Source organism: Ochotona curzoniae, unplaced genomic scaffold, assembly GCF_017591425.1.
Source record: "Ochotona curzoniae isolate NIBS_2020 unplaced genomic scaffold, NIBS_Ocur_1.0 contig_3819, whole genome shotgun sequence".
NCBI lineage: Eukaryota > Metazoa > Chordata > Mammalia > Lagomorpha > Ochotonidae > Ochotona > Ochotona curzoniae.
Window position 1 is genome coordinate 46,804,856 of NW_024466004.1, and position 26,611 is coordinate 46,831,466.

Consider the following 26,611-nt stretch of genomic DNA (forward strand, 5'->3'; position numbering starts at 1 on the left):
ATTCACTTTATAGCTCTGAAGATATAAATCACATATTGTTCATAGAAGTCTACAATCTCAAATGCAGAAGTGTTTGAAAAACTCCTCCTGGGCTTTTATCTATAGCACAAAATCACCCACATTACAGTTTGATTTAATAAGTTTTCTCAGAAAGAAGTCCCAGAAGGCGAAGTCAAACAAAAAGCTACTATCTCTTTATAGTTGAAAAGTAGAGGACATTAGCAATGTACTCAGCTTTCATCTGTTTTCTCTTAGATGACAGATTGACCTAACTGAACCTCTGGCCAGGGTGAAGCAAGGACTTCAGGCAGTTCCATATGTCAAGCAATACTGCATGTTCCTCACCTGAATACCTCACTACAGATTTAAGAATCCTCCTGCTTTTATCATTGCTATTCTCTCCATTGATACAAATGGGGAAATTGAGGGTAAAGGAATACAAACCCACATCTTTTGCTTCTCAAGTTCAATTTTAGTCTATTTTATTCTAAGTTCATGATAGAAGAAACTCAAAATATTGAAAAATAGGACAAGAAGTACATCAGACTAAGACCGTGGCTTTAGAAGAAATCAAATGGTCATTCAGTATCTATTCTGTCCAACCATGTCTTGTCAAGTACCACCATTGCCTGCTGCAGGTTGGATGCTAGGCAGCCAGTAATGGAGGGCCCTGCTTTCAGGAGTCTTGCAGTGAAGCTCCTGCTTGCTTCTCAGTCCCACCATGCCTGATTGTTTCCAGTCGAACTGAACTACATCAAACAGAGCACTGATTTTTTTCTTTATTTTTAGCAACCTTTACATAATTAATTTTGGTAAAAAGGGTCAAGGACTACAGGAAAGTGGACTAAGACTATTATTTCCACATTGGTTTTTTCTTTTTATTCTGTATCTGGGATAAAGGGGGAGATAAAGGAAGAAGCCCCACCCAGTCTCCCACCCACCCCAGGTCCCTGATGTGGGGCATGGTCCAAGGGTCTTGCCCAAGTGGTTTTGATAGTTCAACAGTTATGAATTGCTGCCAGTCTCACCATTCCAAGCACGATGAGGTCGGTGAAGAATCCACTGATTGACATAGTCCATCTTAGAGTCTCCGTTTGCCCAGTTTTTCACTGCCAACATATAGCTGAGGTGGTTGATTGATTTGTTCCATCCTCTGTCTTTTCATGGTTAGGGTTTTGAGTCTGGCAGTTCAATTGGAGAGATCCCCAAAGAAACTTTGTCTGAGGTGTTCCCAGACCAGGTTCTTGTGTGTTACTTGCAAGTACAGGGCCCCATACAGTCCATCGCCCCAATCAGCTGGTGGTTGCAATTGCTGGGTCGGTTCTGTTTCCAGCCCTGTCTTCCACTGGAACCAATGGGTGCTGCAGTCCAACCTGATTCTGCCCAGCACATACTCGGCCCTCACATAAACCAGTGGGAGCTGCAGCTTAGTTGGAGCAATGACAAAAATATCAGTGTGGAAACAACATGAATCACAATGAAAATTAGAAGCAGAGAACATACAATAATCCCCACCAGGCCCACCCCCTACCCTGGTTCCTGTGCTTGCCAGTTTGTGCAGCAGAATAATCCAGTCTGTCCCACATCCCATTCAGCAGTATTTACGTTTTTAACAGACATTGGTAACTAGAAATGCAATAAAATACTTGTAGTCTGAGAACTCTTATACACACACACACACCAAACTATACTCCTTCTTGGTGTTTCCACCCTCCCTTACTTGTATTTTGTGTGAGTGCATTGTTAATTGTTTTTTTTTTCCTGATTGGTATTTGTTGAGCATCTTCCTGATATATTTTTAATTTTTTAAGCTTTCCATTTCTGAACCTAATCAATGTGAGGACTTAGCAGTTTTCTTCCTGAAACTTCTTAGCTTTCATCTAGCTCCATGGAGCCTTTTCAATAAATGTGATGAGGAGGTCTCCATTTCTTTCTTATAAGCTGTTGGTGAAGAGCAAAGGTTTCTTCACTTCCCTGGTATGCCCAGAGGAGGTTTTAGGTCTTCAGCTTGCCCAGTCAGACACTGAGAAATTCTGAGACTTCTGGGGTTGGTGCTAAAAGCTGCCAGCATGTGTGTTTAGCCATGCCCCCTGATCTGCATGCAGCTAATTCCTGCATGAGTATTCATCATTGAGTGGCAGAACTAGCGGCTTTGCTGGTGTTTGTCTGGGCTGGATGCCTTTGTGAGATGCATGACACATTCAATTCTGAGGAACTTGGTTCCAAGTACGCCTCAGTGCCAGAGCTGCACGTTGTCAAGTAGCAGTGAGGGGCTGTGATTATCAGAAATTGCAGGAGACCTAACTTGTATTCATGTGCTGCCGTTCCCGTGAGTTAATAGTTTTCTTTTTCTTTCTCGCTCTCTTTTTTTTTTTTTTTAAAGAAAGAGCATAACAGAACAACAAGGTGATTTATGAGATATGACATATATATGTTCTCTGCTTCTAATTTTCATTGTGATTCATGTTGTTTCCACACTGATATTTTTGTCATTGCTGCTATGAGAAGCAAAGAGATGACTGGAGAATATTACTTATGCATTGGTGGCCTGCAGTAATATTGCTGCTACCTGGGTTATCAGGGATTTAAAAATAAAACCAACTATAAGCTGTGTATGAGGTAGGAACCCTGAGGCTAGGCACAGAAGTCCATCAATAATAATAACAACAGTAATAATTCTTTACAAGCCTAGAGAGCTTGATATGTTAAAGCATTTTTTACACACATTATTTCATTTGATTCTCTCATCAGCCTTAGTAAGGATTATGAGGCAGGTACTATCCAAATTTTAATTCATGGAAAAACCAAAGCTCACAGAAGTTTGGTGACTGACTCGTTTCACAGTGTAGGCTTCCATGAAGATCTCATTTTGTTTTCTTGAAACACAGCAAATCTTAGAAAAAATAAGAATCTCAAAGTACATTATTCATGTCAAAAACCAGAGATTTTTATATATTACTCTATAGCAAATGATCCAGACGTAGAGTCTTTCTTAATAAATTACCAGTTTCATTTTCACCTGTTGTGTGACTTTGTGGGAAGTTGCAAAAATGAAGGTAATACAGGAAGTGCTGCTGAGGGTTTTTGATCATGGAATGGAAGATTGGAATCTAAATGGGTTAACGAGAAAGGCTACTGAAAAACTCTGACAGGGGAAGGAAACTGGCTTTCATCCTTTCAGATTTTATAAAAGTGAGGAGTAAAGCAGGAAAGGCTGATAAAGAGAAGAGTGGATCGCTTTAAATCTGATCTAGAGATTGGTATCAGCGTAAAAGAGAACCTGCAATATAGACTGAGGGGTATAAAGTCTACAGCCTGTGTCCCCATCTGGGATTAGAAACTGGGCGCAACAAATGACAGTGAGTAGTCATTACATCACTGTCTCATGCCCAATACGTTGAAAGGTTAGAAACATATCAAGAAGATATCTTGACATGTTTGACAAGTTAAAAGTTAGGAAATGGCTTAGAAATAGACATTCTTAGAAATTCTCCCTTTAAGACAAAAGGAGAAACTATTAATTTATTGACATTGATGAATGTTAATCTCTTTCTAAAACAAATGAATGTTTTGGCCTGCATCCTGCAATGTTCAGCGCACAGTCTTCTTGATAGTTGGCCACGTCAGACCACAGATTCCCTGTTCCTGGCGAGCTAAGGGGAAGTATCTAAACTTACTTGTGAGTGGAAGGTGTTTGGTCTTGCAGTTAATCTGCTAGTTCCAGACACCGATGTCCTGCACGGCAGCATCTGGGTTCCATCCACTGCTCCGGCTCCTGAATCCAGCTCCTGGCTAGTGCAGACTCAGGGAAGCAGTGGTGATGACTCAGGTAATTGGGTTCATGCCACCCAAGTGCAAGACCTGGAGTTTTGTCAATATTTTCTGATTTTTGCCCTGGCCCTGCCTTGTAGATTGCAGGCATTTGTGGAGTGAACCAGGAGATGGGATCTTGATGTCTGTCTCTCTCTCCTTCTCTGTCACACTGCCTTTAAATAAACAAACAAACAAATAAATAAATATTTTTAAAGACTTGTTGAGGAAATTGGAGTTTAAAGATAAGCTTTTTATTGATAAAGATAAAAACGGTATGGATGTCCCATCGTTTGATGTATGGTTATATTGTTTCATTGATTCATACCACATAAAAACAATATATTCTTTCCCATGTTAAAAAAAAATGGAGAAAATGCCAATAGGACTTTTGAGGTACTAGTAATGTTTTACTCTTTTTTCTTTTTTTTGTAACGTGTACTTCTCTGGTTTTTTTTTTTTTTTATTGGAAACGCAGATTTAGAGAGAGAGGGAAAAAGAAAAAAATCCTCTGTCTGCCAGTTCACTTCTCAAGTTGCCACAATGGCTGGGGCTGAGCTTATCCAAAGCCAGGAGTCAGGAGTTTCTTCTGGGTCTTTAACTCAGGTGCAGGGAACCAAGGCTTCGGGATATCCTCCATCACTTTCCCATGCTGCAAGTAGGGAGCCAGACAAGAAGTGTAGCAGCCAGGACAGAAACCAGCGCCCACTTGGGATCCTGGTAGATGCTCGGCAAGGATTTAGCCACTAGGCCATCATACTGGACCCATAAAATTTTAATTTGGGTATTGCTTATAGTGTGATCAGAAGACAAAAAGTTCATTCATCTGTATACTGATGCACAGTTTTTGGTGTGTATATGATGTTAAAAATGTCTTTTTAAAAAGAAAAAGCTCAGTGCAATGGCTCAATAGGCTAATTTTCCACCAAGTACTGGGATCCTGTATGGATTCCGGTTTGTGTCTCAGATACTGCACTTCCCTTCCAGCTCCCAGCTTGTGGCCTGAGAAAGCAATGGAGGATGGCCCAGTGCCTTGGGACCCACGTGAAGCTCCTGCCTACTGGCTCTGGATCAGCTAAGCTCTGGCCATTGCAGCCATTGGGGGAGTGAGCCAGTGGATGGAAGATCTTTCCACTTTCTCCTTCTTTCCATAAAACTACCTTTCCATTAAAAATAAATAAATCGTGTGCAATAAATTGTGAAAGTCATGTAGATTTTTCATAATATACATTTTCAAGAACATTTTGAAGATCCTCATATTTCTTATACTTCAGGAAGAGAAGCTTAAAAGAGCCTGGCTCACTAGAATCTAAATACACCTTACTACTCTGTGTTCTTGTTGTTGCGATGTGCCCACACACTGCCTCTCTGGGCCACACCAGGAAATCAGGTAATTAAAGCAGTGATGGATAGTATGTTAAAGTTTAAATGTTTTAGGAGAACCTATCTTATTAACACTTAAAACAAGTGAGCATAATATCATTAATTTTGATTAATTCATTTGCTCTTAATATTGCTTTTAATTTGTAATTCTATGTGAATTACAATGTAATTTGGCATTAATTATGCTAAATTGACTATAAGTCAGCCAATCACAATGAGAAATTACTCACAGCTGAAACTAAAGCTAAACCTCGCCATCCAGAAAGGACGACAGTTAAGAAGCAAATGCACTCTTTGGCTGAGAGAACGACTTTGGACCTGAGTGAATCCTTTCACTGCCCACTGCTGGGACCGTGTACTCCTTGGAGTGAAGCTCCATATAAGCCCAGTAGAGGGTAAAGAACAAAGTAAACAAAGGGATTGATTTGTCAGGTTTGCCAGGCCCCTGAAGAATCTCTTTGCTCTTCTCGTCTCATCTCATGCTTTCAGCAATGTAGAAGGACTGTGTAATGCTGTAGGATGATTCATTCTATACACCTCAAATTCTGGGCATTAGAATAGGTGCATATCCAAATTGGCCTGCTTTCCATCTTTATGCTCTGTAAAGAAGCCAGGGAATCCTATTTAAAATCTTCTGTGCAAGCAATGTCCTGAACCCAGTCCTGTTTGACCTAAACATAAACTGTCTTGTGGGCAGAAAAAACTCATGCTTTTAAAAGGCAAAGTGTGTGTGTGTGTGTGTGTGTTTGATAAAGGGGATCCAGTTCGTGTACCTGCTGCTGCACTTCCCATCCAGCTGTCTCTTGAGGCTTGGGAAAGCAAGATGGCCCAAAAACCTTGGGACCCTGCACTCGTGTGGGAGACCAGGAAGAAGCTCCTGGCTCCTGGCTTCAGATCCACTCAGCTCCGGCTGTTGCAACCACTTGGGAAGTGAACCAACGGACAGAAAATCTTCCTCTGTCTCTCTCTCCTTTCTATGAAATCTACCTTTCCTATTAAAATAAAAATCTTTTAAAAAAAATGCTTTCTGGAGGTGCCTGAGAGCCCACAGGAGGTAAAGCAACTTACTGAAGCACCCAGCTCCTTGTGAGAGCTTGGGAGAGCAAGCTGGGATGGAGTTGGAAAGAATGTGCATTTTGATCCTTTGCTGGTCTATCTTCATTTGAGCATTATTAGTGAGAAAACAAAGCAAAACAAAAATTTTGAGATGTTACAGGAAGGACAGATTTGACAAACTTCTGTTTGAACTGCTTACATGTGAACTTTGTATATTCTGGGTACATTCTTGGTATGTAATTGGCAATATGAAGACTAGCTAGGAGAAACAAATTTTGCTAAAGGCTTAAGGGAAAATTTAAGGCTGTTTTGTTTTGTCTTTTTTTCTGCTTTGTTATTTTTACTATCCCAAAACACTGTATAAAAAAATGGCAAAAGTTTTATGTCTGAAGGTATGCATAAAGTTTGTGGAAAAGTGTATTAAAAGATAAGTTCATTTTGATACAAGTATTTTTGAAACCCTCATGAATAGCTTTTTTATAATATGCAATTCCTATAAATTTTTGTAGGTTCCTTGTAAAAATTTTAAGTGAAAACATTTAAAACTGCTTTGGATCCTAACCCAGTAGCTATCCGGTTTTCTCCTGGCGACAGTAAAAATGCTGATAGATAGCACTATGAATAACTTAATCCTTCATGTTGAAATCCCGGGAGATCAAAGGCTCTGAAGTCTGCCCACACTCACAAATACAGGTTAGAGGCACATTTTTCTTTGCTGCTGAAAAGCTTCACGTTGTTTTTGCATTATTCACCTGAATCATCATATTGCCATAATAGAGCAGTTCCCACAATGCCAAAATTAGAGAAAAAAATAAAAGTTAGAAGCTGATTTCTGATTTCATTTGTCACTCTGTATTTTAGGAATCCTAATTTCTATGATTTCTTTATAAAGGTAGCTATGTAAATGTGTTTGCATTTTCTCCAAATTCTCGAGATAGTTCCGTTTACTCCAGATTGCCTATATGCCAAATTTGGCCTGCTGTATTGCACAGTTTTTATTCCATTTCTTCACATATTCTTGTTTAGTAAGAGCATCAGGTAGAAGGATGCCAGTTCCCTTCCCACTGCCCATGGTTCCCTGTGTAGCCTGATTCTCAACCAGAAACAACCCTGCTTGAAACACCTGAGGGATGAACACTTTGGCACTGTTAATATCCTCATTGCTCTTTAAAAGTAGTAGGCTTAGGTCAGAGGCAGTAATACTGAGATAAACAGAGCAGTGGGATTTAAAAAAAGAAAGGAAGAAAGAAACATTTGCAGGGCATTCCCACCCTCAATTTTATCATTTCATCATTTAGAATGCCAGCAGAATAAATGGGCCTGCTAATCAAACAGCACGGGGAGGTTAGGTCATTGGAAGCCTTTTTAGTCATTTTGTGCTTTTCAAGAGTGAATTTGTTAGAATTATGCTGAATACCCACTTAAAGCCTCAGCTGATAACCCTACCTGTGTTTTATAACTCTGCACTGTCAGAACTCATAATAAGTCAAACATTCTTTCAGTGGTGCTCATAAGGGAGGAAAAAAACCCCACAAATTTAAGAGTAATTTCAGATTGTAAATGAAAAGGAGAGGCACGACTGTTCATTTGCACCAATCATGCCTTCCTTTCATCTGCTCTGATTAGGCCTGGTGCGGTTTCATCAGACTCCTCCATCACCGAGCTGTCACTCCAGCCGTCTGTTGATTGAAAACAATCAAGGCTCTGATGGCACAATTATTCTGACCCTTTAACTAGAGGCTGCTGTGATAATGAAAGGTTGATTATGATAGTTTGTGCCTCTTTCAGTTTGCCAAGAAGGTTAATTTGGGCATCAGACGGATGTTTAATGGGCGCTTGCTGGCTACACTGAGGTAAATGAGAACGTGCAGTCTTGGATATTGCACGGATATAGTTTGGCTGTCAATCATTGTCATTTGGAGTTTGTGCCTCACACTCTGGAAATCACATTTTATTTTTTCCTTGGGATTTAATTTATTCTGTGCCCCGAGGAAGTTCTTTCACTCAGTGACCTTCACAGCAGCTTTCTCTGCCTTTTTTCCCCCCTCTTTTTTCCAGTGGAGCTCAAAGGCACAACACATCTAGAAGAGCATTTTTCTTTCATTTTCACTTAAAAATGGAAACTTTAAAAATCCATCCTTATCACTGCCTTCCAATAGAGCAAATGTTTCCGTTCTGATTGTGCAGCGGGGAAAGGGAAACGGCAGGGATAGCTTGGGCAGCTTGTTCCTGCAGCAGCTCACACAGCGGTTCTGCACTGGCTCTCACACCAACCCACAAACGTAGGAAATTCAAAGTAGGCCACACATGTGGAACTGGAGGCTTCAGTCTCCTTAAGCTCGCCTTTCTAGGTTTGCCTCTTAATACTTTGTTGGGTTCCTGTTTCCAAGCAGAGCATTCCCTCCTTCTTGCAGAGCCTGGAGGAAGGGTTGAGATGGAGAGATGGATCTGTAAGAAGTATTAACACTATTAAAAGTTGCAGATTTCAATTGATGTAAACCCAGCACCTAATCTTGTAGCCATGTGAAGTACAGGGTACAACTGAAGCAGACATATAATAATGTGTGTCTTTATAATGTGTAACTCATATCACAGTGAGCTGTGTATATCTTTTCTGCATGCCTTTTAAAAAGAAAAGCAGAAGAAAAAATAAAAGAAAGCCTGTATTCCTGTTTCCCAGTTATGCATAGTGGTCTCAGATATGAGGCTTCTGAGAGCTTAGATTTACTGTTAGACTGGGTTTTTTTGAATTGTACTCATCTTCCCCGACACCCCTCATTTCAGCAGCAATTTCTACTTAGCCTCAGACATTTTCCTCACATGTCAATTGTAAAACAATCAAAGATCTTAAAGTGACAGCATTGTAATAATTTTTTACCTATGACACTCTATTTTCACATTGTTTACCTCTTGCTGTCAAAAAAAAGGCTATTTGTTTTTGAACAGTAAAGGGAGCCATTAGATGATAATTCAGTCTCAAAGAGGTTCCAAAAATGAATTAATTCTTTGAATCCAGTTTCTGTTTAATGTTAATTATTCAAGCAACAGTACTCTTTAAAATGTAGATTTCAAAAGAAATGAGAATAGGATTGTGTGTGTGTGTGTGTCCACACACAGCGGTGGAGAACAATCGAGGAGGGAGCTTTCCAGATTCTTCACCAAACCAGATTACCAATCATTACTTTTGTTTAACTCTGGGAACAACATAGAGTAAACAGTCTTCAGAGATGTTTCCCAATATTTTGTGTTGTTTTCAAGTGACAAGATGTAATGTGCCAATCAAGTCCATCAATACTTTTTTTTTATATTTAGAAAAATAGTTTAAGGATACACTTTTAAATGTTTCTGTTTATAAAATAGGAACAAACCTCATGTAATATATATGTATATATATATATGTATATGTACTTGAAATCACAAGTTAATCCTCTATTAAATATAGAATTCAACAAGTTAGAAAAACCGCTGTCCTTCAAAGAGTATACACAAGAGTTGTATACAATAATAGAATGCAAAATGTCAATTTGGATCATATATATTACATTTCTTGTATGTGAGGTTTAATTTTATTTAAAGATTTATTTATTTCTACTGGAAAAACAGATATAGATAGGAGGGAGAGACAGAGAAAAAGATCTTCCATCCGATGGTTCACTCCCCAAGTGGCCACAAGGACTGGAGTTGTGCCGATCTGAAACCAGAAGCCCAGATCCTTTTCCGGGTTTCCCATGTGGGTGCAGGGTCCCAAGGCTCTGGGCCGTCCTCAACTGCTCTCTCAGGCCACAAGCAGGGGGCTGGATGCGAAGTAGGGCTGCTGAGATTAGAACCGGTGATCATATGGGATTCCGGCATGTTCAAGGTGAGGACTTTAGCCACTAGGCCACAGCGCTGGGCTGGAGGTTTAATTTTAATGTCATCTTTTAGTAGCTATGACAACGAGAAGTTTTACTTTGCAGATTCATTATGCTTGTAAATTAATGGGTTTCTCAAGCAAAGTTGGTTTCTTGAAGAAAGTATGCTTCATTATTTCAGACTGGTTGGGGTCTAAGCCTGACTGGATTCCAGCCTTCTCCAAAGGAGTATACTATCCCTCTTTCTAACTTTGGAAAACTTCTCTCCAGAGTGTAGGGTTTTTCTTGTGTCATCGCAAACTCTCCAGTACTTGTCCGTTTCCAAGCTCTCACAATGGCTCTTCCCAAGGAGATCTTGTCTCCCCAATGGTGATGTCCCTGTAGGAAACACTGGCAAGGGTCACACTTCACTGTATCGCCTGTGCTGGCAGTTCTCTGGCTTGCAGGACTCATCAGTAAACCTGACTTCTTTTTCGTCTTCAGCCATTCACCTTCACGTATCACCTTTGTCTTCCTCCTAACCATTTTTATTTTTACTTTCCATTTTCTTCCTTTCTTTATTTTTACTTTTTTCTTTTTCTTATTATTATCATTTTATGATACAGATGATACAGTTCCATAAGCCCTGGGATTTGTCCTACACCCTCCCCATACACGCACACTGAGTTCTCCCATATCATTACAAGAGCGTAGTGAGGACATGATGCAGTGTGCACATCTATTTCCAGATCAAGGATGGACTGCAAGTGAAACTGTTGGATGTGTCTTGACAATGGAATGCTGGACTCTGCCATTGTCCATGCCCACAATGATGCACTTAGAACTGTTGATGAGGAACTATCCTCCTAACCATTTAGGAACATCCCCCATCTGAGATTCCCTCGTGTGGACTCCATTTTCTCTTCCAGCTACTACAGATTGATATTTGGAGCTAAAACTCCTCTCTTGCAATAGCCACCACATCCCTACTCATTCCTTCTATTGTAATCTCTTTCAAGATTTCTGAGACTGTCAAGCCTCCAGGTGTCTCCCATAAGGGCTGTGCTCCACACGTGTCTGTCTTCCTCATATGCAGGCTGCAGATTGGACTCTCTTGGCTACTTTCTTGATCCAAAGTCTTTATTGGTTTGGTCTGCTGTTCTGATTCTTGCTCATTTTATTTCTGTTTTAAAGATTCATCTGAATTTACTTATTTGCTATGCTCATATTGTGTCTCGAACTCTTTTATATAATGACCTGGATATTATCCTAAATCTTTGAAATTTCTATTTGGATATTAAAAATTATGATACAGGTATTTTTCTTGCACCATGCTCAAACGTCCTGGTAGGTGGAAAGAAAGAATACCTTGTTTCATAGTAACCAATATGTGGTTAAGTGAACTTAAAGAGTAAAGAGTGAAATATGCTCTTTAAATATCAGTAACTGGACTGAAATTCACACAATGTAAGTGGTCAATGGGCAGAATCACCTATGTGAGTACACTTGGAAAGTAATCGGTGAGGAAGGTCCTGCCTTCCTCTCTCCAGCCCTGCCAGCTAGCATGACAGCTGCTCTAGGCTCTATCCTCTTGATAGTTGAGATTAGACTCTGATAATGTTTCATCCTATGCTTCAGTTAGCACATTTTATAGTCCAACCCTGTATTACATAGTTCTGAATTAATATTTAAAGTGATCTTTGAGAATTCTTTTTATTCTTTTTCATTTGGAGGCTGCCAACATTAAGCCCCTTAAATCCAGCTTAGGTCCTTCCTGGATATCTAAATTCATCATAATATCCCTTGTTTGAGGGATTTAGTGACCAAGGGCAGCTGTTTGTGCCAGTGCGGTCTGTTTAGTCCTACTATTAAAGGTTTAATTTCAGGTGGGAAAGTACATTTGCCAATGAATGTGCCATTGGTTGATTATTGTTGCATTAATTTATAAAGAGTATTCAAAGGTTTAATGCTCTCAGGATGCTCCAGGGCATGTTTACAAATTAAATAGTTTCTTAAAACCACAAAATTCATAAATGTGCCAGCAACATTTAAAACACCAGTGAAATGACAACATAGAAAGATGGCTGTTGCAGATGCCTAAAAATCTGTCTACCAGAGACTGAAACTTAAAATTTGCTGGGTTTTTTTTTTATCACTTCTAGTTACAAATTGTATGCATATGTTTTATACACCTACATCCTGATACCCGGGATGAAGTGTAAACCTTGAGTTTGTGGTGGTGATAGAGTTGAAAGTGAATGGCAATATATGAAAGTAAGCTGATTGGAATTCTCTTGTTCACACCAAACAAGTTTCTGCATAAAATGGACACTGAAGAATTTAAGGGATGGATGAATGAGAAAAACTGAAAGATGTATTATACTATTTTCCCAGGCAACAACACAACCAGAGGTGATCAACTGGGACAATCAAACTTCTTTTTAGGATAATAAACCTGGATAATTAGTTCATGTGTTGTTTTCCTCACCACTAAGTTAACTGAGTTCAGATTTGAGGCGACCCATATCGATGTGAAAGTAAAGAAAGTGAGTGTCACACTCGTCTCTGTTGCCAGTTGGCTACGGAACAGCTTTTTTCTATTAGTCAAGTTGATTTTTTCTCATTTTCTAGTGTTATTCCAATCATATAAGCTAATGTATCACTGACCAAAGGTAGAGTTTCCTTAACATACAATGAGACATGTTTATATTAACCTACCTTCAGTACCATCCTATTGCGCAGTCTATGCCATCAATACACATTTGTAAGCTCTGAAGCAGTCCCAGCCAACAGTGACCAAAGGGGATGCAGAGACCATTATTAGAACCCAGAAAGACAATTACGGGATGTTATTTCTATAATTGTATGTATTTTTTGCTCAAACATAAAGGGACAAACAACAGGTTTCATTTTCCCTGAGACCTCATTGACATGAATGATGTCAATTCCTTTTATTGTGCTGTAGGCCATTCTTGCCATCTAAAATATTATCCTACATTATTACCATCTAAAACTTTATGCACATAGTGTGTATAGTAATGACATATTTTAAAGCAGTCCAGAGGTAAAATTTATGTGACCAGTTTACTAAATATGATTATTTGCATTCATTTATAATATCTTATACTGGGATCCCAAATAAATAGTACTTTGAAATAGTCACCTATTTTGAAATGTCTGTTCTTGGGTCAAAATTGTTTCATTTTTATAAGGGATTATATCTATTGAGTTGGCTAATAGAGCATTCCTAGGGAGAAAGAAAACTGTGATGCAACCTCATTCTCTACATGGGCAGGCCTTTATGCATTATGCTTTCACTTGAGCACAGAAGTAGAAGTGTTACAAAATTATAGACAGTTGTTTCCTAAAAGAGACTTATAAAAACTTTATACTGTAGAAACCTATGGCTTGAATACTAGACACAACAGTTAGCATTTTTTTTCCTTTTTGTCTCTCCCATTTAGAGGAGTTTTGGAGGATTCTAATTTGAAATATTTTTGGTGATGTGTATCCTTGAGGTAAAAGAGATATCAATTCACTAGTATTAAACATGAGAAACTGGATGATTGTCCAATGTCAGCTATATACTCACCTAGCTTTTTATAACTGACTTCTTAAAACTAACTCAATTTGATAGCCACTTCTTTTTTATTTAATAATTTTATCTTTTATTTGTTTACACAGTTATAAAGGATGCATGTTCATAAGTACCTCTGATTAGGGGAGGGAAGGCCAAGGCATGAAGGAAGGTGGGTGGGACAAATTCTTCCAATTTTCCTTTTCTTCCCTTTTCTCCTGTATCTGGTTGGGAGGGAACAGTGAGAGAAAGTGGGAAGTGGCCGTTCCCAGCTGCCAAACTACATCAGTATTTGGTGATGGGGTATGTCCACTTGATGTCATCTTTGACACCCTGATGTAAGGTATTGCTTGAATGATCTTGATAGTTATGAGACATTGTTAGTTTCATTGCTCCAAAGTTGAGAAAGTCCTTCCAAAATCCTTTCACTGACAGAGTCCACCCCAGTGCATCCACTTACCCAGACACTTGCTGCCAAAACTCAGCCAGGAGAGTTGTCCAACCTGTTCTGTTTTGCATCTTCTGACATGGCACTGGACAGCCTTTGCAGGACTAAATGAGCCAGCCATCTTGTCCCCATATGTACCCGGTCATGCTGTCCACTTGACAGGTATCAGCAAACGAGGAGGCCCAGTCCCAGTACTTGAATTCCAAGGTTGTACCACAAATTGTATGATTTTTTGCTGTGGCTGGAGTTTTGAGTCCATTGGTCTGGTTGGGGAATCTCCCAAGATACCTCACCTGGGGCAACCCCGCACCTGATTCTGGTATGTGCTAGCCAGTACAGGTCCAATTCAGTTTGTCACCTACAGCAGCCTATGCATACACTAGTGATTATAATTTGTTTGGTTCTATCCTCAACCACATGTCCTGTGCTGTGTCCCAGCCCAACCCAGCCTACCACAGACCTGGCCCTTACATTTAACATTGGAAACTGTAGCCTTGTTGGGGTGACCCCCAGTAACCCCTGCTGGACCTGCTCCTGGTCCCAGTTTCTCTATGTGTCAGTTATGTTCAGCAGTTATGGTCCATGCCAGGATCTCGTATATTCCTATGTGCGTTGCAGCTTAGCTCAGTTCACCCACCCCATGACCCAGTTCATGCTTATGCCAATGGGTCTACCTTGTCCAGCTTGAACTGCTCCCAACCCTAACTCTCAGGTACTCAGAGCTGGAGCTGCAACCCAGCAGAGGAGTGCCCACAGTTTCCCTACCAGATCTACTTCCATTTCCAGAACTTGCATTTTCCAGGGCTGCTGAGGTCCAGTACAACACATCTTGCACACTGTCCTGACACTTGCCAGTGGATGCTGTGGCAAAGCCCGGCCAGTTTGTACTTGTCCTGGCTCTTGCATATACCAGCAGATGCAGTGGTCTGGCTTAGCCCAGCTCTCCCCCAAACCCAGCTGGAATGCAGAATAATGGTTTTTGCAGCCCTGCCTAGCCAGATTCACCCCCAGCTCTCACATTCACCAATAGGCGCAGTGGCCCAAAAGGAGAGCTCCCACAGACTACCTCCACCCTCCCCACCAAGTTTGCTCCCAGCCTGGAGTCTTGCATATGCCGGTGGGTGCTGCAGCCCAGTCTGGCATGGCCAATCTCACACTGGCATCCACCAATGGGTGCTACAGCCTGGCTTCATCTGGCCTTCCCACAGTCCTTACCCTAATGTGAACTGGTGACTATTATAGCCCAAGCCAGCCTGGCCTGTACTGCATCCTGACTCTTGTGCCTGCCAGCAAGTGTTGCAGACTGGCCCAGCTCAGCCCCAGACCTGACATATGCTGATGGGTACTGTGTGCTGATGAGTAGTGTAGCCTGGCTTGACCTGGCCTAGAATGCCAGTAGCCTCAGCTCTCTTGCTCACCAGCTGGGGCAGTTGCTTCACAGGGATGTTTCCTAACCTGGTCCACTTCTAGTCCTGACATTCACCAGTGGATACTGCAGCCTTTCCAGACCAGCCCACACCCATTCTGGCTCTCTTCTCTGGTGGGAGCTACATTGCAGTCCTGCCTGGCCTAATCCTAGACTTAGCTTTCATGTGGATCAGCAGGTGCTACAAAATAACCCACACCTACTCTGGCTCTTGAAATTGTCAGTGGCTGCTGGAGCCTAGCCCAGTCTCATACATCCCCAGAATCCATTTGAACTGTGATACTGTGACAAGGTAGAGGAATCCACCATGCAGAGGGGGTACGGGGAGGGGTTGGGGGAATCCCAGAGCCTATGAAATTGTGTCACATAATGCAATGTAATTAATAAAAAAATTTAAAAATATATAATTTTCAGAGCACAGAGTTTATGCTAATGTTAAAAATAGGGCCATATATCAATCTCCCAGCTTAATAAAAGTTTAAATGAGCAATAAAACAATATGTGTTATTATTGTGTTTGCTAAGCCAAATGTTCGTTTTTAAAGCTGCAGGGGTTTTGGGGTCTTGTCACATGTAAACCTAGGGCCTCAACAGATTTTGATTCCATTGAAATATATTTCTTAGAGGAAGAAAATATCATATGTATCTTATGTAACTCTGCAGTCAGCTATAATAGTTAATGTGCAACCTCCTTTGAAAAATCTGTTTTACAAGCAAACTGTTGACACAACTTTAATTATAGCACTCAAGTGAGCACTGTCATGATTTTTAATATTCCTCCATGGTAACATTTTCATTGTTCTAGTTGAAACTCTAGTGTTTGATGTTTTTGAGTTTATTGGAATCCCTGCCTTTATTTGGTCTTATAGAAAATATGACTATAAGATGTGTGCTTTCATTTCTTAATACAAGCTTTCTTCTCCATAGCAACCATCATTCAGATTTAAGTTACTATACAGACCTTACACAGCTCACATTAAGAAACTGAGCTTTTGTGTAGTGTAGCATAGAAAACGTTAGGAGCTGCTCACTAACATTGGTTAAATTTTCTATGTTTTTACTCTAAAGAAACGGTATGTTATATTTTTTAAATGTCTTGATAAACTTTTATGTGAATTAGAAATCAAGACATTATACGATACCCTCTAAACTATGTAACCTCAACTAATATGCAATAATCCCTGAATTTCCCATTAAGGACATGGAATAGAAGATAAAAAAGCATATCTGTTTTAAAAGGAAAAATTCTGCTGATACATTGTCACTCATTCTAGTAAAGTAAGCCTCCCTGACTTCCTCATCCTTGTTGACCAAACACTCTTCAATATGTCCAGCTTTTTGGTGGATGCTCAGGAATGTCAGTTGTTGATTTGCTCCTGTGCCCTTCCTTTGTTCCCTTCTGAATTTGCAAAACTGCAGAATTTATGCTGCCTTTCAGGCACCGAGGGGAGACTGGTGCCCTGGCTTATCTCAATGGAATGACAAGACTGGCAAGGATACAGACACTTATGCCTTCACAGCATGGGCATTTGCAAAAAAAAAAAAAAAAGAGGGCTTAGTTTGCACTTTCAGCAGAGCTGTCTACAACTACATTTTCAACAGGAAAATAATAATAGCTGCCCCTGATCAAAGTGGTAGAAAAGGTTATGAACAAAAATACCAGTCACTGCTTACTCAGCTGTAGCTGATGACTTCTATGATAAGAGCATCCTTTTCATTGAAAAATAATATTGGTGGACCAAGTCACTTTCAACAATGTCATAAAGTCTTCAACTTTTGCTGGTGTCATTTAAAGATAGTTGCTTACTCGTGTGATGAGAACCTGCTTTTGAAGGGATGTGTGCACATATTTTTGCAAGATCAAAAGACCTTTTTAAAAATGTGGATACCTGTGGCTTTTTAAAAAGAATTATTATTTTATTTATTTGCCTTAAACACAAAGCTACAGAGAAGGAAGGAGAGATCTTTTATCTGCTGGTTCACTTCTCAAATGACTGCAACAGCCAGGGTTGCACCAGACTGAAATCAGAAGCCAGGAACTTCTTCCAGTTGTCCTACAAGGGCCCAAGGACTCGGGCCATCTTCTGCTGTTTTCTCAGACACATTTTCAGGGAGCTGATTTGGAAGTGGAACAGTCAGGAATTGCACTAATGCACAGAAGGGATGCTCACATTGCAGATGGCAACTTTTCAAGCCAAACCATAAAGCCGGCTACTTATAAAGACATTTTGATGGAGATGTGCACTGATAAACATTCTTAGATTGGGGAAGAACTCATAAGTAATATGTTTTTTGGAAATTTGTGGGGGTAAAGTTTCTTGTTGTATTACTTTGGATCATATTGTAGAGTACACACATATATGATTATTCACAAGTAGACTTAGACATCAAAATGTATACTTTAAAAGGATCGGGAATTTTAGATTTCACACAACATCTTCCAAGTGTGGTTGACATGAATAATACAGGAATTTCAGTAAAATTCAAGGACTTGATAATATTAGGAATGTAACATTTGTTCATCCAATTAATATATTTCTGAAATAACTTTGAATAAAACTGGTATTTTAATTGAACCAGAACAACATTTGCAGAATTGAGGATTATATATTATCATATTTAGGCTTTATATATATATATACTTATATTTACACACACACACATATATATATTCTGCTTGAAGCAAACGGACTCTAAAGTTTTTCTTGTATAAACAACATAAGATTTATTTGAAGGTTTAAATGACTGTGATGTTCCATATGTTGCCAGGAATCTGACAGAGGTGCCAGCATCAAGCATATAAGGGAAGGAAACAAGAGCTTTTATATCTAAGCTTAGTTCACTGTATGCTGCAATGCAGAGCTTTGAGAGTTTAGGAAGGTTTTATTGGAAAGCCACAAAAATTAGATAATAAAATTTAAAAAAACTTTAGCCTGTGCCAAACAAATAAATATATAAAGAAATAAAGGTCTTGATGCTGTTTATTCAAAGGAAGTATGAGAAAGAGCCAAGAACTTGTTGTAAAGAGTTATTTATTCATTCAAAAAAGAGTATATAGCCAACTGTGTACCAAAAACTCTTCTTATCAAAGGTAGAAAATGAGATAAGTTGAAGTTATATTAAACTGCAGCAAATGTTTCTTTAGGAGGGAACAACTCTCCATTGGATCAGATTAACTGGCTCAGGTAGGATGCTTGGAAGATCACCTGTTGTTCTTGGAGATGGTGGTGTAGCTTGTTTCAAATCAAATAGAAAACAGCTTGCCTGATGGCATGTTCCCTAAACACCCATTGCTGTGTACCACCTTCCCAGCTGAATCCATAATTTATCTTCCACTCTTGCTGACTTTGTTTCCAAAAGGTGGGATATAATCTGTTAGCTTCTATCCGCATTTACTTTTGGAATAAATACCAGACTTTAGGGCGATGGGGAAATCAGATGGCCTAATAAATAAGACAGGGTTTTATCTTCCCATGAGTTACACTTTCTCGATGTAGTATCAAGATTTTTTTTAAGCCACTAGATTTCCTAATAATATCACTTAAGCTAAAACACGAAAACATGCCACACAGCTAGCTGTGGCCTTTAGGTTTCATGATGCCACAATGATGGATCAGGTTTTTCTGTGATTCATAAGCCTCTGAAATAGGTTTTAGGAATTCCTGCATCACTTTGCTCTTAATTCAACATGGCAGCAAAGAGCACTCCATTGACTCCATTGAGATTCACAGCATAGAATTCATTTGAAAGTGGCCCACTTTTTAAAAATTGTCTTTTCCTATTCTTTCATCATTTGGATATAAAAGAGTTATTCATGGCTTTAGTGAGTTTTTTCTTTATAATTTTATGAAAGTAAAAATAGAGCACAAAAATTTTATATATATTTATTATCGTAAGTGCAAAAATGCAGAATGTTTATATGAATCAGTTTTTATTAGAATTAGTCATTAATGTATAGATCCCAAAGGACTAGAGTCTCATAATATGCTATATTCCCCATGATATCAGATCACTTCCAATTTATACCTTAAAGATTTATTTATTTGAAAAGTAGTATTAAAAAGATAGAGGGAGAGACAGATGGAGAGAGAAATTAGTGTTTTGTCTGCTGATTGAATCCCTAATTGGCTACAATAACGGGTTGGGCTAGGCGGAAGCCAGCAGTCTGAAATTCTATCCATGTCTTCTATGTGGGTGGCAGGGGCACAAGCGCTTGGACTATCTTTGGGTGCCTTCCCAAGTTTTTTACCAGGACTTGAACTGGCACTTATATGGATTGACAGCAACACAGTAGATGGCTTAATACACTGTGCCACAATGCCACACTTCCTATACAAAATGTGTTCCATAAAATGTTAGCATACAATTCATCTGGGTTGTTTAGAAATATGAACGTCCAATCCCCACCACCACCTACTAAATCAGAATCTGTATTTTGACTGTAAACTCCAGGTAATTTGTGTACCTGTTACTTTTGAAGTTACTGGTAGGAAAGCTCCTTATAAATTATATTCACTTGTGATACAAAGGCAGGCTAAACTACAAGCATGAATGACTTGTATAGTCTGAATATATTTGTAAATTATAAAGATGTGAAAAGTATTTGACATCTGTGAGAATCATTGGGAAAGATTCTCTTAAAATTACCTGGGGAAATGCAAACTAATATGTGTGTACAAAATATCCTGTAATGCATAATATTTGAGGAACTTGAATATGGCAAGCAGGGTGCATGTAACATGGGATGATGGTAGACAGAAAACCAGCAAATATTATGGTGACTATCCCATTCATCCAGGACCTCCAAACAATTTAATGATTTTAAGTGATTATTTTAATCAAGATGAAAATCTTTCTCGTGTTTGGCAAAGGGTAATGGTTTGAGAGTGCCATGTTCTTTTATACCTGCCTGTCTACATATTTTTTTCCGTTAAAATGATATACATCATCTGAACAGGGAAGCCTAGAACCCCAATTCCATGGGTTAGAAGCAAGTAAAACAGAATAAGATAATTTAGTATTATATTTCATTATTTTGCCTTTTTCTGATAATTTCTTTACATAATTTCTTTACATCTGTATTATTTACATCTTGTTTAATGCAGGTACTGCTAAGGATAATTCATATCAAATATGCCCACTGGAATATGAGGAATCATGAATAAGCTTATGAAAAATGTTCATTATGTTTTAATTTCATTATCTATAGATTTTTTTCAAGTTTCTGTGGGTTAGATATAGCTCCTTACGTTGATGTACAGGAATGCTTGCCAAACTTAAATATTAAATCACATTACAGAACTTTGAGTTCTGCATGAATTAATTACTTCCTTGGCTTTTTGAAAGCATTATTTTTCTTTTGGCATGTATCATTTGATGTATCTGTTTTAGTTTGGGGAAATTTTCTTCATCTGTAGTTTTCTTCTTGAAAGAGATCTGGAAAGGGGAAATAGAGGTGAGGATTCCTTTGTCACCATGTCCACAATACAAAGGCAATCCCTTGATACTTGACTTTTGTGAAAATGGTTCTAACAAATTGCTGGTATGTCACTTGTGCAAATAACAGCTGTCTTCAAGGTTCAAACTAATGGAAAGAAAAAATAAGATTGACAGATTATGGGCTTTTTCCCCTTTTTCCCATTTCTTCTCTTGCTTGCAAATAGTCCTATCTAGCCAAGGTATGGGGAAGTCTTTTCCTACATCATTCTACTGGTGTCATATTGATTTTCTCTCAAGTACAGCCTGTGGTCTCAGATGATCACGTAGTTTCTTACACGATTCCTATTGATACAGCCCATTGACTCATGGGTTGGCATATATCACTTAGGCTGTGATGGCATTGCCTGGTGAGTAAGGTAGTCCAAACTTATTATGCATGAAATCTACAGAACAGATTGTTTCACCACAAATTTTGTATTCTTTAAAAAGCAATTATTGCCCCTAGTGATATGGGAAATCCACAGCAATGTGGCTTAACCCTTGTAACAATATCTTGAGTCATTTTGCTTCTCTGTTAACAGAGAAAAGGGTTCCTCCTCTGAATATCACAAAATCCCAGTGTTACACTGTCTCTTAAAAAAAAAAAAGCAAAGAAACCTGAAAGAATAGATGGTGGCCTGTTAAACAGCCACAGCTGCTGCTCTTTATTTCCTGCCTTGGTATGCTCCACTCATCCCACTTCCCTCTGTTTCAGCTAGCCGTGAGGTGGTTGGAACACAACTGCCATTACCAGTACCTGGATGAGCTCTTGCAGTACATCCGCTTTGGCCTAATGGATGTGGACACTCTTCATACCGTCGCCCTGTCCCACCCTCTTGTCCAGGCCAGTGAGACGGCCACAGCTCTCGTCAACGAGGCCCTGGAATACCACCAGAGCATCTACGCACAGCCCGTCTGGCAGACCCGCAGGACAAAACCACGATTCCAGTCAGACACGCTGTATATCATCGGCGGCAAAAAGCGTGAGGTCTGTAAAGTCAAGGAACTGCGCTACTTCAACCCCGTTGATCAGGAGAATGCCCTCATTGCCGCCATTGCCAACTGGAGTGAACTGGCGCCCATGCCGGTGGGAAGAAGTCACCATTGTGTGGCAGTCATGGGCGACTTTCTGTTCGTAGCAGGAGGGGAAGTTGAGCACGCCAGCGGCAGGACGTGTGCCGTGAGGACTGCCTGCCGCTTTGATCCCCGCAGTAATTCCTGGGCAGAGATAGCACCCATGAAAAACTGCCGGGAGCATTTTGTGCTGGGTGCTATGGATGAATACCTCTATGCGGTAGGGGGCCGAAATGAACTGCGCCAGGTTCTCCCTACGGTTGAGAGATACTGCCCTAAGAAGAATAAATGGACTTTTGTGCAGTCCTTTGACAGATCCCTGTCGTGTCATGCTGGATATGTGGCTGATGGTCTTCTTTGGATATCAGGTAGAGCATGCCTCCTTCCTACCTTGGTCTCAATAATAATAATAATAAAAAAGGTCAAATGCAAATTGCGGCATAAATTTAAAAGCTCTGATAGTGTGGCCACTTAAAATTGAACGATTAAGCGCAGGGTGCTATTTTAGCTAATTAACATTCATTTATTGAGCATCTACTCTATAGAGAACAATGTAATTGGAAACAATTGACCTTTCTGTGACTTCCTGAATAATGAGTGCTGAAAAAATTCAAGACGGAAGTTAATGATCCATCACACCTGTTTTTCTACCAAACCTTCTATTTGTTTACATCGTTAGTGCCTGATTGTTTGTGATTTATCTAGGGCCTCGAATTTTTCTTTCGCCTTCAACTGCCTATCTAGGAACCATTTCATCAAAGTCGGAAGAAGTAGAAGTCCAGTAAACCCCATTTTCTGGGTGTAACAATGGGTATATATGTCCAGGTCAATAGCTAAATGTGAACTGAGGGAAAGAATATTAGGCACTAAAGCAAAATTTGTGTATTATGTGTGAATGATAAATAATTCTTTCCATTCTAATTATTTATTCTTATTTATACTTCTATTCTGATTATTGGAGAGTACAATGTGAGCTATATTTTAGTTCTCTTTTTTGTCCTTTTTTAAAATTGATTTTGAAAAAAAAGTGTAGAGAGGCTGCTTGTATCAGTTTCATGTAATCACAGCATTGCAGCCTTGCTTCATCCACACTCACATACTCCCCCCATCTCTTATGGCTGTCCTTCTGCTTGCTCAGGAGTCTGTGAGGCCGAGATCATTCTTATCAGCACTTTTCCATCCTGTGTTTTCAGTGCTATCACTGAGATAGACCTGGAATCCTGTGTGTGAAGGGTGTTCCCCAGAGAGGAAAGTTACTTCTTCTCTTGATTGCAGGACACCTATGTTATAACTCACATCGAGCTTGCTGGATTTCTATGTGACTAAGGACAAAGAACAGAAAAATCAAATAACTTAAATATGGAGAGTAAGTTTGCTGTTTTCTTTTTTTGTTTTGTTTTGTTGACTGACTAATCACTTTTAAGGATACTTGCAAAGGTTTTCCTCAATAATATCTGTTTTGAAAAAATTCTTTCATTTAAGCTAATTCATGTGGCCTTGGCCGGTTCTTCCTTCTGCTATATTCCGTAAACAGTCACAGTCTCAGCCTCTCCACGTGAGGCTTCAGTTATTGGCAATTGGTTCATTTTCCTTGACCACATCTAACTCTTTGTTCGGATTTAAATGCTTAATAAACCAGTGGAAGAATTTAAGACGAACACCAAGGAGGGGACTACACGAAGTATGTATGACAATTACTGGTAGCATGTACCAAACAAATGCCTCATAGTATTATGTTAGTATATGAAGACATATATGGGTACTTTGAGTAATTCATAGGATGTAGATTTCAAAACTAAGCTTATTTTGGTGCCTATGATAATTGAAATGCATGCATAACTTTTACATAAATGCATTTTACATTGGCTTTTTGAAACACCTGCATATTCTGACAAAATTACTTTTCTCTAGTGAATTCTATTTTTCTTTAAAATTTATATTTTTTAGAAAATAACTACCAAGAATGTAGCCTCTTAGTGTTGCTGATGAAAATTCAAATGAGGCTGCAAGTAAGTCTTTGCTAATAGAAGGACCAGATCTGTATTTTCTTGGATAACAAAGCCATGATAAATTTATGAAATCAATGCAACTTCTGTTTTCTCCCAATTTGTGTTTCTTCCATTACTCATATGATTTCATATATTATTAATGCACGATATTCCTAAATTTTGCATTGTACTTCCTAAATTTTGTATGAATTTCTTATAAATATTTTAATAAATATACCCTATGTTTTTAGCTAGAAGATTAGCATTTTAAAATTGTTGGAATTTCCTTTACATATTCTTAAAGACATGGCTACTTAATATCTTTAGTGAAGCCCTAAGAATGCACAGAAGCTCTTCTTGGCTGAGCTTAGATCTGTCATCCCGGTTTCAAGCTGACTTCCTTTTCAACATAGATCTCTATGTTTCCTTTTGCACTTTATGAAATGTATCAAACTATTACAGATTTTACTGCTTTCTCACTTTGTTTTTCTCCTACTGTGAAAGGAAATGCATTTTCTTTGTTCTTCCTCTGCACTAATGTATGCTGCCTGTATTAACCATACTTAATGAAAACAATCACAATTTCCTCAGGTTTGATTCTCCCTACTGTGTACTTGAGATGAAAAACTTACTTTCCTGTGTACAGTACAATCCCTTTAATTGGAAAGAAGAGGAGATCGCCAGTGACATTTCCAATACCCTCAGTCATCTGCCTCTTTCCTCAGGCCCAGCTTATAATAAATCAATTGTGAATCTAACCATGAATAAGGGAGAATGTCTAGGTTTACTAAAGGGTCCCCTAAAAACAAGACAGGTGTATTTCACCTTGCTTATCACTGATTTAGGAGTGCTAGCCTGATTTATAAATTTATAAGAAATTTAAGGCAATTTCTTATCCATCACCAAGTAATCAAGTATTTCCTGTTTTTGATGGGGGATTGAGTCATTTGCATTCTTTTGGTGCTCTGCTAGCTTTGCTTGAGGTGGAGAGCGTATAGATTATAGTATGTGGATCTTAGGGGCCAGAACTGTTCTGTAAAACAAGAAATGAATGTGTCTTTGGAGGCTGCTCTGAGGTGCTCACTTCCTGCCCACTGCCACCTCTTTTGCTGTCCAACTTGAAACCGCTCTATAGGTTTCAAGCCCAGCAGCTGTCAGGAAATCAGAAAATGGAGCTATGTGGATATTTCAGTTAGCATTCAGTTAAAGATACATCTTAGGTTTCTCAGGCTGCTGTGGCAGTTGACATTGTGACCCAATTCTCTACATTCCATGCCACTTCAGAATTCACAGTAGCAACATAAAATAAGCACTAAATATCCTGAAGCTGCGTTTTAAAATATATGTTCTATATTGTAATCGATAGTGTGTGAAATACTAAAAAGATTGTTTTTAGTTTTTTTTTTGGTGGGGGTGGGTGGGAATTAATCCTGAGTTCATCTTGCAGAGCAGTATCAGTTCATTTATATAAAATGAAAACAAGATAATGAGAAACTAACCACAAAATTAGTGCTTTAAAGCTACAAAAATAAGACAAACACTATTGCATTTATTCAACAACAGTATTTTGTGCTCTCCTGATTGCCTTGGTAAATGCTGTAGCCTTACAAGGGGTCATGGATAAATAAGATTAATTCAACAAACACACTTCCTACCCTCTAGGAGCTGACACTCAGAGTTTCTCAGATATCGCATTAATGAAAGAACATTTTTGTTAAAGCCTCTTTAACTACCCAGAAGCTATGTTTGTTTTCATCTTGATTAAATTTATATGAAGACTGAATTGCCCCATTTAAAATAATCTTAATTTATTCACCCCTACTGAATGGATTTTGGCTTTTCTAATATTCACTAAAATTAGAACAATGTAAAGTTTCTTTAACAATTTTTTTAACTATCATGCTTTAGCTTTAGTGTATCTGATACCATTTTGCTTGCATCTCAAACATTGGGAACTAACAATATGCATGGCAAAGGCAATGTGGTGAACTAAGATTCCATACTATGCTGTCACACACACACACACCACACACAATCTTGTCAATCATTAGATGCTGAGCCAAGTTCTTGACCTCTACAAGTCCTTTTCTGTGCTACTACTGGAGCAATAGGCCTGAGTAAATTAAAAGGAAGAAACTGTGAAATGGTATGACAACATAGCATGTGATGGTGAGATAAAGAATTTTCCAGAAGTAGTACAGAGCAGGAACCATGTTGTAGAAAATGTGTAACGTTGCACTTCTAGCCTAATTTGGCTACAGGTCCAATGGCTACTTTCTTATTATGCATGAACTGCTCTCTGTCCTTACACTTAAACTTCACAGTCAAATGATTTCAGTAATTCTCTTGCCATGTGGATAATACACAGCATTGAACACACCTAGCATTTCATTTTATCTGTGTTTGATTTTAGAAGCTGAGTCTGTTGCAGGTATTTGGGAAGTTAGAGTGTTTGTCTATCTATTTGTCTCCCTACCTATAACTCTGACTCTGTCTCTCAGATATATAAATTAAAGACGATAATATTTAAAGCATTGTTGCT

The 26,611-nt window shown here is 39.0% G+C and overlaps 1 protein-coding gene across 7 annotated transcripts in view; it reads left to right on the top strand.

Moving 5' to 3' along the window:
- KLHL32 (kelch like family member 32) overlaps positions 1 to 26,611 on the top strand; it is a 185,753-nt gene that overhangs the window by 136,400 nt on the left and 22,742 nt on the right. For 5 of the 7 annotated variants that reach the window (XM_040983795.1, XM_040983797.1, XM_040983796.1 and 2 more), the window contains one exon: positions 21,723 to 22,449. In XM_040983795.1, the coding sequence (XP_040839729.1) occupies positions 21,723 to 22,449 (727 nt within the window). Of the gene's footprint in view, positions 1 to 21,722; positions 22,703 to 26,611 lie in introns of those variants that run through there. The other 2 variants (XM_040983799.1, XM_040983798.1) reach the window with 1 other exon arrangement.